This window comes from Terrapene carolina, unplaced genomic scaffold (assembly GCF_002925995.2).
Source record: "Terrapene carolina triunguis isolate 2854851 unplaced genomic scaffold, T_m_triunguis-2.0 Scaffold62, whole genome shotgun sequence".
Taxonomy (NCBI): Eukaryota; Metazoa; Chordata; order Testudines; family Emydidae; genus Terrapene; species Terrapene triunguis.
The window spans coordinates 59,086,285-59,104,508 of record NW_020664413.1 but is presented as its reverse complement, the minus strand read 5'-3'; the positions used below and the strand labels follow the sequence as shown (position 1 = coordinate 59,104,508).

General features: G+C 49.4%; 1 protein-coding gene across 1 annotated transcript in view; it reads right to left on the bottom strand.

The window, feature by feature from the left end:
• The window catches only part of NRP2 (neuropilin 2), a 122,959-nt gene that overhangs the window by 56,202 nt on the left and 48,533 nt on the right, over nt 1–18,224 (bottom strand). Inside the window, exons 6-9 of the mRNA XM_024206359.2 lie at nt 16,486–16,655; nt 12,228–12,383; nt 2,274–2,418; nt 1,338–1,687 (exon numbers count right to left, since the gene is read on the bottom strand). Of these exons, the coding sequence (XP_024062127.1) occupies nt 1,338–1,687; nt 2,274–2,418; nt 12,228–12,383; nt 16,486–16,655 (821 nt within the window). The remainder of the gene's footprint in view (nt 1–1,337; nt 1,688–2,273; nt 2,419–12,227; nt 12,384–16,485; nt 16,656–18,224) is intronic.

The following is an 18,224-nucleotide window of genomic DNA, read 5'->3' as shown; positions in this document are numbered from 1 at the left end:
GCAAGGCTGGCGTTACTCCACTGGCTTCCAACATAAATGACATCACATTTTGTCCCTGGCTTTATAGAGAGACTATTGTCTGGGATCATTTGAATTCTCATTTTTCCCCAGTGTCTAAGCAGTGGCTACTGAACAAGCATTGCACACATCTCCCCTTTCGGTTGCCTGTGTATTGGGATCAAATTTAAGTTTATTGTTGCAGCTAGTCCTGCAAGACTCATTTGTGGGATTGGGATTGTTACAGTGTTGCAAAAAGTTCAACTCTTTCAAGCCTTCAAGATGAGAAACATTCACACACACATGCACGAAGAAGTTCACTAGAATCCAATGACTTAATTCCTTAGAGCAGGGGGATCACAATCATCCTGCCTGTCCCGTAAGTGCTACATCTGGGGGCAGTGGGAGTCCCACATAGATGGGAAAGGGAGGTTCCAGGATTGTCCCCATAGGCAAAAAGAGATTTGTGGTATAGAAAAGGTGGAGAACATCATGTGTCCTACATCACCTTCTTGTCTCAGAGGGTAAGGGCTGGTCTACACTCGGGGGAGGGGGGGGGGAAATCGATCTAAGATACGCAACTTCAGCTATGCGAATAGCGTAGCTGAAGTCGAAGTATCTAAGATCGAATTACCTGGGGTCCACACGGCGCGGGATCGACGGCTGCGGCTCCCCCGTCGACTGCGTTACCGCCGCTCGCTCTGGTGGAGTTCCGGAGTCGACGGGGTGCGCATTCGGGGATCGATATATCGCGTCTTAACGAGACGCGATATATCGATCCCGGATAAATCGATTGCTACCCGCCGATACGGCGGGTAGTGAAGACGTACCCTAAGTAACACCTAGAAGGCATCTTCCTTTAAAAGGTGTATTTAGCCTCTCTGCAGGGAAACCACACACTGTCCAATGGGTTCCTTCATCCTCCTGCTTGTAGGAGCTGGGAGGATCGCATGGGTGATGGTCACAACTCCTGGAGGGGAAGGTTCCTCCTGATGTACCAGCAGCTCTGCCGGCTCCTACCAGGCACTGGATGGGAGCTCCAGTAAGAGCTCTCCATTCTCAGTGGCTGGTGCAGGAGATGAAGGGAATCAGACCTTCCCCAGGCAGGGCAGGTATGGAGTGCAATAATATGGGGATAATGTCATGAAAGCCTGGGGCTGATGGCCCAATCCCCACACCACCACAGCCCTTACATGCTGTGCTCTCTCTGAGGACTAACCAACCCCACTGTGAAGAAAAACAGGCAAGCGGGGACAGTGAGTGGGGCAAAGGCTGGATGTGGAGCTACCCAACCCAGTATTATCGTCCTCAAAGGTCTTATTCCGATAGACAGGCCCTACCTTGGGTTGCATGGTTTTGGTGTCCTGTATATACTCCCAGTCCTTGCCATTCAGGCTGTAGGCCACTTTAAACTTCTTCACAAAGGATCGAGCCTCTACCATGGTGATGCTGTCTCCTCCTCGGGCCCCTTGGATAACCACTCCTTTCACATTCTTAGGGACTCCCAGGTCCACCTGCAGCCATTCTTCCCCTGGCTGGGCTTGGGGGATTCGTGGGAACCATCCAGAGCGGCTGCTGACCAGCCGCGCCATGCTAGGGGACCAGTCGTACCCTCTGATTGAGGAGGCAGAGATCTGGGAGTCTGAGATAAGGCCGGAAAGCATCCCCAGCATGTTGGAGCAGGGTGAATCTGCACGGAGAGAAAAGGAGCAGGGGAGAGAGGGAAACCATACAATAACACATTGAAGTGTGTCAGCGTTATGCTAACAGGGCAACGTCCCACTGCGCTTAACTGCTAGGTACTGAAATGTCAAAACACTTACACCAGCTGTAATTCCCTTTATTGCAGCCCTCAGAGGCTGCAGGAACCTCTCAACGGACGTTCAGAACATCCTCGCTTTTGGAAGCTCTGTGCAAATCACCCCCTGCCTCCAGTTGCTGGCTTCTCACCCACATCTACTTCTGAGTCTGTTAAAAACATCTCTTTCATAGCAGCGTCCTGGCTGCTGATCGTACGGTCACAGCTTCCTTTACAAAAGGTCTGTCCTGTCAAAAAGCCTGGGTGTGTCCTCCCCCTGCAAGGCCAGGACTTCGGCAGTGCCAGCTGCTGAGGAGGCTAAAGCAGGCAGAATTAGGGGCGGGGTGTGTCTGTGACCTGTCCCGAAGGAGTATTGAAGAATTAATGTCCTTTGCTCTGCTTTACATAGGAGAGGCTCACACAGGCAAGAGGAACAGGACGGGGGAGGAAGAAGGGAAAGAACTAGAAATCTCCTAACCTGTGATGCGGCAGCCATAGAGCTCAAGTCTGAGAGCAATCCCATTGTGCCAGACTTGGGGACGGATCCGGACAAACCGAGTCAGCACCGGAGCGTGGATCTTGTTCAGGACCACTTCAGTGACATCGGTGTTAGCTTGAAATACCTGCAATGGGGAGGAAATATCAGGATGTCCTTGGCTAAGCAAAATAATCACGCAAAGCAAAAGGACGGGCAGGGGCTTTATAAGATGGGCTAGTGCCCGAGCAGCAGGAAGCTTTGAGGAGCAGAGCACAGGGAGCTGGACTGGCTGGAGTGGGCAGGGTGCGCTGCCATTGATTCATTGTGTGACCTCGGGGAAGTCGCTTAGGCCAAAAATGGCCTCTGATTTTGGGTGTCCATTTGGGCCTCCTTTCCCATTGGCTTCATCTGGAGCAGTGGATGTTTGGCCCTAAAAACCTGAATAAATAAAAGGCCAATTTTGACCTTAACTTTTCTGTGCCTGAGTTTCCTCATTTCTAAAGTGGAGATAATAGCCCTTTCCCATCTTTGTGACGTGTACGGAGATCTACAGAGAACGTCAGTGTGCAAGTTCGAAGCATCGTTATTTAGGACCATGCTGTGGCTGCCTCTTTATAATCAATGACCACCCGTGCCACTCACGTCAAAGAAAGCTTTCAGGGGCAGTCTGTGATCCAGCATGGTACAAACAAGCTACTGTCTTACCAGATGGCCATAATCAATAACTACCATGTGGCGTCTTTTCTCACTCACTCGCTCTTCCATTATACGGTATACTCGTGGGTCTGTCTTAGTTTTCAGTGCCATCGGGTGGAACAAGTGAAAAAGGAAACATCCAACTTGAGTGTAGTTTTAAACGGGTTCTCTGTGCCCTACAACTGCCCACCCTGGGGCGCTGAAGTCATTACTTCCAGAGAGAAGCTGGATGCTCTCCCTTCTGAGCATGCCAGGCTTTCAGGGTTAGCGCATCATCTGTTGCAAGCCAGGAACTGCATAGACACTGCAACGCTGGCTACGCTTTATGCTCTCTCCTATCCTGCATATGCTTTGCTAAGCACAAGAGCTTCCATGAAGTTTATCTGAGAGTAAACCAGGAGGGAGGAGAAAGAAAATGCCTGGCACTGGCTCACCTCTGTCAGAGGCAAGAGTTAAATAATTCAACCATAGATCCCTGCGATTCGGAGAAAAGCAAGTGAGGCTGTAACCTGGCCCGTTGCCTTGAACAGGAGCAAGGCTCCCACTGACATATTTTTTTAAAAGCCTGCAGACAGGACACATTAATGCAGCTCTCCTGGAATCCAACACACTGGGGCATGGAGATTGTTACAGCAGGGAGAGAGTAATTCAGCACCAAACCCGTGACGGCTGCTGTCAGTGTTCACAGCGCCGCAACCTGAACTCTGCGCTCCATGCAAAGTGCTGGGATCCTGCCTCTAGGAAGTTACGGCGTTAGTTATGGGGTGGTGAGGAGATGGGGGCTGTGCAAGGCTCTGTCTGCAAATCTGGTTGATAATTGGGATTTGGAGTAGATATGAACTTCAACAGAAATGCTAATCCAGAGACTATAGATCATGCTGGTACTGTTTAGCAACACAGCATGGTTTATGGGTTTTTAATATCCTATTTTATCCCTGTCCGACCCCCACTTCCCATCCTTTCCTTGCTCAGCAGTCACCAAACACCCTTTTTCCAGCAGGAGGGCTAGACAAATGGTGGCTGCTGTGAGTGAGTGAGTGAGTGTGTGTGTGTGTGTGAGTGTGTGAGAGAGAGAGAGAGAGAGAGAGAGAGAGAGAGAGAGAGAAGGCTGTGTGTGTGTGTGTGTGTGTGTGAGAGAGAGAGAGAGAGAAGGCTCAGTGTGTGTGTGTGTGTGTGTGTGTGTGAGAGAGAGAGAGAGAGAGAGAGAAGGCTGTGTGTGTGTGTGTGTATGAGAGAGAGAGAGAGAATGTGTGTGTGAGAGAGAGAGAGAAGGCTCAGTGTGTGTGTGTGAGAGAGAGAGAGAAGGCTCAGTGAGAGTGTGTGTGTGTGTGAGAGAGAGAGAGAAGGCCGACACTCTGAGTGAGAGGATATATTTCCACCCTAAACCAAAGGCTCCAGCTTTATGTCATCTGAAAAGCTGACGTGCAGCAAATCACCTAAGAACATAAGACAGGAGAACGGGAAATGTTTATCCGGCTCTAATGTAACCACCTTTTATTTGGTTTAAATATAATCCCAGTTTCTTGCTTTTTCACCCTGTGCATCAATCCCTTCCTTCTCCAAACACATCTACGTCTCTCTTTTAGATGTATTTATCCTCCTCGTTTCAGGCACCTTTCCTGATAATTTATTCCATTTGAGGATTACCCCCACTCTGGCCCATTTGCTGATTACTCCCATTCTGGCTTGTTTCCTGGTTTATGTTACCTAATTTTTGAACTCCCTTTGCAGTATGAAAAACATGGGCCTAATTCTGAATTTACTTCGGGATAGGGTGCCATTGACTTCAGCAGAGTGACTCTGGATTTACACCCATGAAATAAATTCCAGTATTGGGCCTTATAACTTTATCAATCTCTTTTGTAATGCTGAAAACATCTCTTAGGTTGCCTGAAATCCTCCTCCTGTTTCTAATGAGACGAGTCCCTTGTCCTTACATTTGGCTTCAGAACTTAGGGCCACGTTCCTTCCCCAGACAGAACCCGATTCAGGGAAGCACTTCAGCTTGTGCTTCAAGTTAGGCACGCATGTAAGAACTGTGCTGAATCCGGGCCTTGGTTATGAGTTACGTGCAACTCCCATCAATAGGAGCGGCTGGTAAGGATGTGCAGGCCCGAAGTGACCCCAATTTGTTTTTTAAAGCCAGCTGGCATCTTTGTTGCCTTTGCTGCATCCTCCCTTTGGTACTGCGCAGAGATTAATACTAAACAAAGCAGACAGGAGGCAGCACTTGTGGTATGTTTTTTAAGCGCTTTAGTCAGTAACAATACCACCTCTTATACACTATAGGACCGAGGCCTGGTCTACACTTAACACTGAGGTCGACATAGCTATGGCACCCGGGGATGACCTACCCCCAGGTGTAGAGGCAGCTTGGTTAACCTCACTCTCATTGCTTGGGGAGGTGGCGTCCCTACAGTGATGGAAAAATCCATTTTGCTGGTGTAGGCGGAGTCTGTGTTAAGTGGTTATGCCGGCACAGCTCCCGCACCAGAGCTATGCTGCTCTAGTCTCTGTAGTGCAGACCTGGCCCTAGTATCTCCTGCGCCTTTATTACTGTACCTCTGCTCTGGGCTGACAGTTTTAATGGTTTTTCCACAATAAGTCCCAGATCTTTGCCCTGATCAGATCCCTTAACTTTGGCTACTTGCTCCAAGATTACTTACTTTGCGTTACTCCAGTAGATATTTTTTGTCAATCCCCTAAACACTCAACCCCTTTTGAAGCTGGTTGCATTCCTACACGTTACCTCTAATTTTCCTATCGTCGGCATTGACAGGATCAGCCTCAGACCCGCACATGGCCTGCATTTGGGGTGTTTGGGTGTCCAGCATGGAACACCTTTAAGGGGCCAGATTTTCAGAGGGTGGGTGCTCAGCACTTTCAGAAAATCAGGCCCCTTAAGGTGTCTCAAGTTGAACGCCCCCTCCCCAAATTGAGACACCCACCATCCCTGATCCCTTCTGGAAACCTTGGCCCCCTTCCTTCTTTTGAGCTGCTGGATGCTGACCTGTTGGTGAGAAATCTATTGTTGATCGAATCTGTTTTAACTAAAAGTCTGATCCAAAGCCCCTTGAGATCCAGGGAAAGATTCCCATTGATTTCAGCAGGCTTTGAATCATGCCCAGAGTTAACTTTCATAGCACAGGAAGGACCAGCAGGAGAACTTGTGAAACCCAGCGCTCCAAGGTAGCAGATATGTTTTGTTACACAATGAGAACATCACATTGTCTCCCTACCTTTTGTACATTGCAAGCCACTCAACACACATGATGCGCCAGATCCATAGATGGTGTAAATCAAGGTAGATCCATTGACTTACACGGATCTGCAATGATTTACACAATCCGAGGATCTGGCTGTGATAGATGAAAATACACACACAAGGGTGGCAGAGTTGGAAGACAAATGTAAAAACCATTAACAAATTAAAAGCATCTTCTAAGCAGCCACCAAGGCAACACACTTTCACTGCAGCATCAAAGGCCTGCCTGTCCCCTCCCTACACTTTTATTTTTACTTCCGTTTTAGTCCAGCCGACAGGTCTACATGTAAAATTAAATTGATAATCAATGAGAGCTCACTCGCTTAATTAATTTGCTGCAGAAACACAGGGAAGGGGGAGGAAGCCGGGGCTGGAGGATGCCAGGGTGGGTTTTCCACCTCCTGCCTCCACTTGTAAATCATACCCAGGACACTCTTCACTTTAAAACTTCCCCTTGTCGGCTAGGGGATTTTTTTAAGCTGCATTAGTTCCAGCGGGTGTGGGAATCCTGCCAGCTGCCAAGTCAGAAGTGAAGCAAAGGTGAGAAAAGCACCATTAAATCCAAAAAGCAGTTTATGGCTGGGGACAGTCTCTTGCCTTCTTTATTTTTAGTGCTGTTTTTGTCATCGTGCAATTTCCTGGGACATTCCAGAGAGAGGTTTTGTGTTTTCTAGGGTGGGGGCGGGAATAGCAGCCGCTCCTCCCCCAGCTGCGTGTGTCTCTCTCTCTGCACGGACTAGATTTACGGCAGGATTAGGTTACCCCATGGAGACAGAGGCCTGGAACAGAGCGCGTTAACGGGATTAGGGTTTCAGGATTTGAGACAGAGAAGCATGAAGGAGAAAAGTCGGGGAGATTATTTTTCTTGCCAGATAGGGAGGATTTGAAATTAGGAGCAGGGCAGCTTGGTGGCGTGAGGATCCTGGAAAAGAGGAGATGGATAGTTCTGCATTTATTAAATCCAGGAACAGCGGGGGGGGGGGGGGGGGGGGGGGAGGGGAGAGAAATGCTCCTGCAGCCAGACAGAAAGCAGTGCACCTCAGCCTCTACACTTCACTCCCATTGCCTGCCATGGGAGCATTGCCTGAGGAATGCATGCAAGACTGGGCTCTGTGTAGACTGGGCAGAGAGCCATCGCTGGGGCGGAATCTCTGCATCTGAGTGTGCCCTTTACTGGATCAAAAGTTATTCCCATTAAAGATATAATACACCTCTACCCCGATATAACGCTGTCCTCGGGAGCCAAAAAATCTTACCGTGTTATAGGTGAAACCGCGTTATATGGAACTTGCTTTGATCCGCCGGAGTGCGCAGCCCCGCCCCCCCTGGAGCGCTGCTTTACCGCGTTATATCCGAATTCATGTTATATCAGGCCGTGTTATATCAGGGTAGAGGTGTAGGATCCTATATACCTAGACCAATCCTGGATCAGGGAGTCAGCTGGTACCCAAGGGCAATGGGAGCTACTGGTATGCTACAAAGGATGAATCGGGCCCCATAAGCATAGGATTGCAGCTATGCTAGGAGAGCTGGGACCTGTAGTTCTCCACAGGCGCAGCTCCAGGGGTGAATTCTAGGTCCTAATTTTCCAAATATGGACAAATCCAAAGTGATCCTTGTTTCGTCTGCACAAACAGTGAAAGCAAGTCAGGATTTGGGAGACGGGTACCTTAGTGCAGAGGAGAGTGTGGGCTGAGGGCTAGATCTTCCCTGCAGCTCTCTAGATAAAGAAGCCACAGGACTGAGCTTCCACCCAGATCATTGAACACAGATGTCCAAAGTGAGAGTTCAAGTTCTTTTTGTTACATCTTAAAAAAATGCCTGACAAGGGACTGATGTAAATGGACACTATACTGCGCTTCGAAATATGGCCCATTGGGTCCACTGATTCTCTGTTCTGTGGTGTAATTATACACAGTGTGTGTGCATGGCAGAGAGGAAGCCCCCAACTCTGCCCCTTCTCTCTGTTACAGAGATAAACCACGTATTTGGGAGCATTGGAAATTTGCATCCATATTTTGCACCCTGGGCCCATGTCTCATACGTGTGTGTGTGTGTACGAGAGAGAGAGAGACACTAATGTATAACAGGCACGTCTGTTTCACATTCATGTAGATGACTGTGGACGTATTGCCTATGTGTACAATTTTCTAGGCTAAATCTGGAGAGAAGCATGCCTGCAATGCCCCAGACTAAGCTGGAATCGCTTTCCTCTGCACAGCACAGCCTCCCTCACCTGTTGACTGGGAGCAGCTGGGCTGAGGAGGCAGGTTGGTGGACAGGAGTGGAAACAGAAAGACTCTGATTAGTCCTGATCTCATTCAGGCAGCATGTCTGCAATTTGGCTACCCGCCCTTCCCTCTCCCCCAAATATATTAGCACTCTGCAAGACAACAACAGTCGTCCCCCACTGCCTTGAGCTCTCATTAATCTTGTTTTCCTCCAATTTATTCTCCTTTTTCCTGTTCCCTTGCCTTTGGTACACTGTATCCACGCTGACAGCAGCCAAGGAATTGAAGTCTAGCCTTCAAATTCTGCAGTAAACACCACATCTACCCACCCTTTCCTCTTCCTTGGCACCATAAGCACTGGAGGGGAGGTCATACCTGCCCTCCACTTTCTGGAGAGAACATTATCTGCCATCCACCCCTCCTATGCTCACTCCTTCTCCTCTTTTGTATCTCTCTCGGAGGAAGATGTAGATGTTAGCCGACTCGCGGGTAGCGCCAGTTAAGCTTGGCTCCCTGCCCACCTTACACAGGCAAGAGGGAGATGGGCTGATCCATCTATATGTGTATACACAGGAATACCAAGTCCCCCGCCCCTCCCCACTCCTCGTGGCATCAAATCAAACTGCGGCAGACTTGACAAATCTGTCTGGCACGGTTCACTCAACTATTTCACTTTGAACCGTGCGGAGAGCTGCACTGACGCACCAGGAACAGTGTGGAATCTGCACATTAAATACAGACATCTGGGAGGTTTCCTGATGAAAGAACAGCAGTGATTCACGTTAAACGGGAAGCACGGCCAGCTCGCTCGTGCTCCATGCACTGAGCTGTGCTACAGGGCTCAGGGATGTACAGTCCAATCAGAAGGTTCCGCACTCATCCTGCTGCTGCTGGAGGCTGAACATTTAAAGGGGAGGGGAACAAACCAGTCACCCTCATTTCAGGCTAGGCAGGTCACCAAAAAGCAATTACTTCTCCACCAGCCTCAGGAGGTGTCTGCTAAATTGAGTCCAGCACAAGGGAGAGGGAGAGAGACTGGAATGAGCATAAAGGAGTAAAGAGGGAGAGATTTATATTTAAAAACTAAGGCAGAGAATGGGCTTGAAGGAGGTTGTGTAGCTGAGCTGGTCTTTCTACATACAAAGGGGCCAGATCCTCAGCTGGTGTCAATGAGTACAGCTCCACTGACTGCTGTGAACTGCACTGAGTGACACCAGCTGAGGATCTGGGCTGACGGATCTCACGCTTTGTGGACTAGATCTCCAGCTGGTGTAGAACAACTTAGCTCCATTGAAGTCAACCCAGCTGCCCTAATTGACACCAGCTGAGGATCTGGTTTCATGTCTACAGAGTCCCGTGGCAGGGAAGGATAAAGTCAGAGGTGACAAAAATCACTATCTAAATCTGCTTCACACTGAAACTGACCCTGACTTGCAAATTCCTTCAAACGGCAATTTAAACACCAGCCTGACCAACTTGGTTTTTCAGAGCACATCTTTCTAACCATAGTTTTGCCCATTCTCTTTATGCTGCGCAAAAATGGTCCCAATGAAACTTCAAACTCCCCTGATTGTATGTTTTGTTGCAGTCTGGAAACTCAGCCAACGTTCATCAAGAGGTCTGCTAAGGCCTAGGAGCCTTCTGAGACAACCTGGGCCCAGCTGGGAGGCAGCCACAGACGCCGGATAATTTGTACTGGAATGCTGTGCAGGGCCGGTGCAAGGAAGTTTCATGCCCTAGGTGAAACTTCCACCTTGCGCCCCCACCCCAGCCCTGCGGCAGCTCCCTGCCCCCCCTCCGTCCTGAGGTGCTCCCCCCCGCGGCAGCTCCCTCCCCCTCTGCCCTGAGGCGTCTCCCCCCCCCCACGGAGCCGTGCGGCAGCTCCCCACCCCAGCTCACCTCTGCTCCGCCTCCTCCCTGAGCATGCCGCCCCCGCTCTAATTCTCCTCCCCTCCCAGGCTTGCGGCGCCAAACAGCTGATTGGCGCCGCAAGCCTGGGAGGTGGGAGAAGTGGAGCGGCGACCGCGTGCTCGGGGAGGGGGCGTAGGAATGCTTTAAAAAAAAAATTGGGGGCACCGCTTTTTGGCGCCCCCAAATCTTGGCGCCCTAGGCAGCCACCTAGTTTGCCTTAATGGTAGCACCGGCCCTGAAGATGTGACATTTAAGAGATGGGCTCTAGCCGCCACGTGCAGCTCCAGATCCAATCTGCCCAAAGGTGTTTAGATCTGGGAGTTTGGGTCAGGCCCATCTTCAGGAAATGTGGAGTTTCATGCTTTCAGTGTGAATCCAAGGGGTGCTAGTTGATTTGCAGTGAGCTTTGAGAGGAAGAGTCGGTCAATGGTTAGGGCATTATCATAGGACACAGGAGCCCTGCAGTCAATTCCCTGCTCTGCCACAGACTTTCTGTGTGACCTGGGCAAGTCACTTAGCCTCTCTCTGCCTCACATTCCCCTCCGTACCTCACCAGGGGTGTTCTGGGGACAAATACGTCAGTGTGAGGTGCTCAAATACAATGGTAATGGGGACCAAATAAGCACCTAAGACAGTTAGTTTGAACCTGAGACACACACTGAAAGACACTTGTGGGGTAGGTGAAACCACGAGGACACAGAGGAAAGAAAATGTTTGGACGAATGGCTGCAAAGTTGAGCCAAAGGGTTTCACGCCCTCTGCCAATGGAGGGCTGAGAGCCCCACTCAGGAAAATGAAAAAGAAATAAATAAAGTCCCAGCGAAATCACTTCACCTTCATCTCAGTTTTGTGCCCAACCCTCAGCAGTTAATGTAACAGAACAGATTGTGCAGATGAAATTCTTGTTTGTGGCACAACTGCTCCTGTTCCACGCACTGTATAGTGCCTATGTACACGATCCACTAGGGGACACCAACACAGCAGCCAACCTCAGTGCCAGATGCTCTCAGGGGCATTTCAGAAGTTCCTTTAATTAAAGGGCACCTGTACAGCCCAGGAGAATTACAGTGCCGCACCTTCCTAAAGCCACGTCTGTTTTATATACAGCTGCACTCTGTGCAGTCAGCTGTTCCCCTACCCACTCTCAAAAACACAGCGCCACACGAGCGTTCCCTTCATTGTGCATTCATGGTGCATCTGGAGGCTCAAAGATCTCCAAGGGTCAAACATCCATATTACACACAACCCACCTCCCCACCCCACTACACACCTCCAGGAGCTGCGGCTACAGCAGGCACAAGCAGCACTGCCAACTGTGATTGCTACTGCAGATCCCGTGTGCCTGACAAACTGAATTGCCCCTCGTTATTTATTGTTCGCTTTATTCTCCGGGACACAGTGATCCCCTCCTAGGATTTGTGCCCTTTCATTTCCAGGCCTCAATAACTCCTGAATTGCAGTTTCATGTGGTTTTGTGATTGTTAACCCAGCATGGGGATGGGGCTCCAGCCATAAATGCTCAATGAATCTTGTATGGCAAAACACGGGCAGTGAAAAGCATTTTCTCCTTCATTTGCAGTCAAAGAACATACTGCAGGCTCTCTCCACTGAGCAAGACTCAACAGCAGCCAGGTTTTCTAAGGAACAGTGATCGCTCTATCGATGAGAAAGATCATTTCTGGGGAAAGCCTCCCCACGCAGCCTGTCAGCCCTGACCAAGCAGTGGCAGCAAAACAGGCCTTACAAAATAAATCCCTAAGTCCGTATAATGTATTCTCGCCTTTTCCCTCCCGCTCCTCCGCTGATGGCAAGGCTCCCACGGGTGCAGCTGTTAAGGGACAATGCATTTACCTTATGGTTTTTACCATGCCGGTACATCATCCAGTCCTCGCCATTGGTGCTGACCTCCAGCTTGTAGGAGCGGACATAGTAGCCATTCTGCGTTTCTTTGGAGATGGCACCCTGGGTAGCAATGGCCGTCAACAGGGTCAGGAAACGAAGGTCCACCTGATCGGGGGGTGAGGAGAGAAGGGAAAGGAGGACAAGGAAGAAAATGGTGACTACCATCCGTCCCACGATGGACGGGATCATCCCCTCATTTTTAAAAACTAAGGGCCAGTTGCTCAGAGGGTGCAAACCAGCATGGCTCGATTGGAGCTTTGTTGATTTATACCAGCAGAGGATCTAATATCCCATTTGCTTTTGTTAGAGCCTGTAGACACAGCTGTGGCTTTTGCCACTGCATTGCTTGAGTGTTCTGTGCAACAAGGGTCACACTGGTTTGGAAACTCAGCAGTACTGTTCCAGGGCTGATTTTCAGACCACTTAACTGAAGAACATGCCACAGAGAAAAAATGTTTCATGCTCTGCAGTTTTCAAGCAATTTTATACTTTCGGGGGAAAGCGAGGGGAAAGTATGTTGCAAGTGTCTCTGTCTCTGTTTAAGTATGAAACAGGCTAAGTGACTGTGTACGAATGTGTGATTGATCACAAGGGGCAAAATCTTGATGCCCTTTCGCAGTTTGTACTCAGTCTTTAAGTAAACTCCCATTGATTTCAATGGGAAAAAAGCAGGGTTTGACCTCAGCAGGAATTTAGCTAGTGTGAGGACTGGGTGAAACTGATTAAGGACTTTGAAGTTTGGCCATAAATTAAAGTACAAAGTCTCCCCTCAGACCAGACAACAGGATCGTCACTAAAATTGAATGCTTGTGTCCTTTTAAATGGGACAGAAGCCACCGGACAGAGCTTTTCCATGTAAAATAAAGTCATGATGGCCAATTAGCAAGAGCAGCAGTTTTCAATGTTTTTAATGTTTATTTTAGTTATGTGGGTTAAAAAAGATCACACGATCTGGCTTGGTAGCACTGCCACGAATGTAGCCTTAGGGCTTGTCTACACTACCCGCTAGCTTGGCGGGCAGCGATCGATCCAGCGGGTGTCGATTTATCGCGTCTAGTATAGACAGGATAAATCGATCGCTCAGCGCTCTCCCATCGACTCCACCAGAATGAGGTGCTCAAGCGGAGAAGATGGGAGAGCATCAGCTGTCGACTTACAGACACCGCGGTAAGTAGATCTAAGTACGTCAACTTCAGCTACGCTATTCACACAGCTGAAGTTGCGTATCTTAGATCGAACCCGCGCAGTAGTGTAGACAAGCCCTTCGACATCTGCTTCAGGCAATGACACTTCTGTACTTACAATTCTTAATGCCCATTAGCAAGCACCATCTCACAGCGCTATAGCCCCTCAGAAACCCTTTGTGGAGAGACAATGTGTTTCTAATGAAGGGCCTAAAGAAAGCCTTTGCTCTGAAATCCCGAATTGAAATCCACACTGACAATGCTCACTACATCTCCAGCACAATCAATATTATTCTAGCTGCACATTCACAACATTTTTTTAAGATTCCAGCCATCAGGGTGGCTGCAGAGTCAATGGTCCTTGTAAGTAGCAGGAGACTCTCTCTCTCTCTCTCAGCTCTCTAGAAAGTCCATGGAGGTTCAGGGGGCATAAGGTCAAGTCAGGACTTGGACAGGAATGTTAATGGGCCAGCAGCAGGGCTGGGTCCTTTCACAAAGGCAGAGTCATCCTGACATCCCTAAACAGCAGCTCAGCCACCGCTGACTCTCTGCATGTCACAAAGGCAATAAAAGAGTCCACAAGCCTTATTACGTTCAAGGGGCAGTTTAACAGCAGGACACTCAATGTGGCTCAAAGTGGGGGAGGGAGGAAAGCTGAAGGTTTGGAGTGCAATGGTGGGGCTTTGCCAATGCTGGCTTGGTGTCCAGCAGAGATGCTTTCTCACAGCGTCGCTCTGCCAGTGCTGGCTACCAGGCCCGCACAGCAGTGCCTGCCAGTGCCAGCGTGCCCTTTCAGCACTTGCTCAGAGGACAATGCTGGCTGGGCCTCTAGCAGACCATGCTTTTGACAAAAGTGATCTAGAGGTCAGTTCAATACTGCACACTGCAGCAGCTGCCTGGCAACACAAAACTGTTGCTAAGCCCAGTATTATAGCCCCAATTCCCCATCTCCACAGCACATTAATCATAGAATCATAGCAGGGCCGGCTCTGGCTTTTTCGCCGCCCCAGGCGAGAAAGCCTCCGGTGCCCCCCCCCCCGGGGGGGGGGGCGGCCGGAGCCCCGGAGGGAGGGCAGCGAGCCCCGGCGGGGGCTCGGCTCTCCCCCCCCCCCGCGACCAGAACGCCGGGGGCAGGGCGCCGGGGGGGAGGGCGGCCGGAGCCCGGGGGGGAGGGCGGCGAGCCCCGTCTGGGGCTCGGCTCTCCCCCTCTGGCGGCCAGAGCGCCGGGGGCAGGGCAGCGAGCCCCGGCTGGGGCTCGGCTCTCCCCCCCCGGCGGCCAGAGCGCAGGGCGGCGAGCCCTGCTGTGGCCCCGCTCTCCCCGGCGGCCGCAGCGCCGCGCCGCCGCCCCCCTCCAGGTGCCGCCCCAAGCACCAGCTTGGGTGCCTGGTGCCTGGAGCCGGCCCTGAATCATAGACATGTAGGGCTGGAAGGGACCTTGAGAGGTCATCTAGACCAGCCCCCCCCATGATGCAGCAGGGCCAGGTAAAACCAAGTAAACACAGACCATCCCAGCAAGATATTTGTCTAACCTGTTCTTAAAAACCTCCACGGATGGAGATTCTACAACGGGGTCAGCAACCTTTCAGAAGTGGCGTGCCGAGTCTTCATTTATTCACTCTAATTTAAGGTTTCACGTGCCAGTCATACATTTTAACGTTTTTAGAAGGTCTCTTTCTATAAGTCTATAATATATAACTAAACTAGTGTTGTATGTAAAGTAAACAAGGTTTTCAAAATGTTTAAGAAGCTTCATTTAAAATTAAATTAAAATGCAGAGCCCCCCGGACCGGTGGCCAGGACCCGGGCAGTGTGAGTGCCACTGAAAATCAGCGCATGTGCCGCCTTCGGCACGCATGCCATAGGTTGCCTACCCCTGTTCTACAATCTCGTTTGGTAACTTATTCCGGTACTTAACTATCCTTAGAGGTAAAAAGTTTTTCCTAATATCTAACCTAAATCTCGCTTACTGCAGATTAAGCTGATTACTTCTTGTCCTACCTTCTGCAGACATGGAAAACTAGTGATCACTGTCCTCTTTATAGCAGCCCTTCACATATTTGAAGGCTCTTATCAGGTCCCCTCTCAGTCTTCTTTTCTGAAGACTAAACAAATCCATTTTTTTTAAATCTTTCCTCATAGGTCAGGTTTTCTAAACCTTTTATCATTTTGTTGCTCTCCTCTGGACTCTCTCCAATTTGTCCACATCTTTTTTAAAGTGTGGAGCCCAAAACTGGACACAATACTGCACTGGAGCAGGACAATTACCTCCCATATCCTACATACGACACTCCAGTTAATACATCCCAGAAAGATATTAGACTTTTTCACAACTGTATCACATTGTTGGCTCATATTCAAGTTATGATCCACTATTAACCCCAGATCCTTTTAAGCAATACCACTGCCTATCTAGTTATTCCCCATTTTGTAGTTGTGCATTTGATTTTGCCTTCTTAAGTGTAGTACTTTGCACTTATCTTTACTGAATTTCATCTTGTTGATTTCAGACCAATTCTCCAATTTGTCAAGGTAGTTTTAAATTCTAATCCTGTCTTCCAAAATGCTTGCTATCCCTCCCAGAAAATTTTATAAGCGTACTCTCCACTCCATGTTTCAAGTCATTAATGAAAATGTTGACTAGTTCCGGATGCAGGACAGACCCTTGTGCATCCCCAGTAGATACATCCTCCCAATTTTCATGGGCTATAACCCACTTATAGCCCACAAAAGCTTATGCCCAAATAAATTTGTTAGTCTCTAAGGTGCCACAAGGACTCCTCGTTGTTTTTACTGATATAGACTAACACGGCTACCCCTCTGAAACCTTTCCTCCTAGTTTGAGAGTGAACCATTGATAATTACTCTTTGAATACAATTCTTCACGCACTTGTGCCCACCTTATTGTATTTTCATTTAGTCCACATTTCCCTAGTTTGCTTAGTGTGTCAAATGCCTTAATAAAATCAAGATCTAATATTCATCCTTGATGATTTCCTCTTCCTGTCACGGGGACCTGTACGAACCTGGAGGAACTCCTTGTTGGAATCCAGGTTGGGGGTCCATCCGTTGTCATCACTGTTGAGCCGGCTCTGCTGTGGGGTCCACCTTCCATCCGAGTAGGTGGAGGAGGCACTGATCTGTTCATTGGAGATTCTGCCAGATTCCATCCCCAAAGGAATGTTGCACTGGAAGTCTGGAGCAGACGCGCGCACACAAACACACAGACAATTACAAATTCTGTATCTTTCACTCCCAACTGGAAGTAAGCCATGAATTACTCCCCAGCATCCTAGATCAAACCCATATGTCTGTCCCGATGATCGGATTTACACAGAAATATCTGTGCACACATCCAATGCAAAAAACTATTCAACATTAATAGTTTAATTTACAGAGGGCCTTAGGTTTGCAAGACCCTCTGTAAATTAACACATGGGGGGGGGCTCAGTCCAAATCCTTTCCCCTCTATAATAGGGTTCTTCCACCTTTGCGCACCCACTACCCTCCCCCTGGCCATACCCTGTTTACGACTCCCCCAGTCTCTTTTCAAGATGTGCCAAGCCCCCTACCTGATTGTGAAGCTGCTTGGCAACTTATAACCTCTTGAAGCCAAGAGGTGAATTCTAGCTAAAGCTGGGAAAGCAGGAAAGGAATGCACCAAGGAATGCACTCTCTGCCATATCCCACAGATGCCAGAGACAGATGGGAACATACATGAGTGATCGAGAATGGTGCGCAGGTTTGAAAGATGTCTATGTGTGGGTATGTGTTGCCCTATGGGGAAGTGTGGGTCCATAGGTGGCTGCATAGGGTAGACTGGCTTAAAAGGTCGCTACCATTAAGACTGAGAAATCTAGAATTCAACTTTTTGAATTTCCTCACTTTTAAGGCTTTTAAATCCACATTAACTCAGCCATGTGTCATGTCTTGTATATTTTACGGCATATGTTTTCTAAGAAACAGTAAGATACATTCCACAAAGAAAACATCAGTAGCAACTACTACAGGGGCCAAACCCTAAGCTGGTGTAAACTGATATAGCTCTACTAACGTCCCGTATGTTGAACACGGCTGAGTTAACACTGCACTAGAAACTGGGCCAAATTATGCTCTAAGTGGTGCCATTAAAGTCTCAATTTACACCAGCGTGAGTGAGAGCAGGATTTGACGCTAACATTTTTCATTTTCTGACTTTAGTCCCCTTGATTTTTCAAACTTGACCATTAGCGTGTACATTTAATGTCCTTGTTTTTTGAACGAAGAGAATAAAAAGGGGACAAAAACGGGGGGGGGGGGGGGGGAATGAAAAAATGAAGTGTCCTTAACTAGGGTTACCATCCGTCCGGGTTTCCCCGGACATGTCCGGCTTTTTCAGCCTTAAATGGCCGTCCGGGGGGGATTTCTAATGAAGTAGAAATGTCCGGGATTTCCCCTCCTGTGGAGTGCGGCGTGGCTGATTGGACGCCTGGCCTGATTGAAAGCCGCTCGCAGCCACTAGGGCCTCTAGCAGCCAGAGTCCCTCCCCCTCCCCCGCTCCCTCCTCCCCCACAGAGCAGCGTGGAAGTGTTTAGTCCACGTGGAGCCCGCATTTCTCCCTCTGCCAGGTGAGCGAGGGGAGCAGGGCAGGCGGCGGGGGGTGTGTAGAGGCTGCAGGGTGAGTGGGGAGCAGGGAGCACAGAGGCTGCAGGGGCAGGGGGGTGCAGAGGCTGCAGGGCGAGTGGGGAGCAGGGGGCACAGAGGCTGCAGGGGCGGGGGGGTGCAG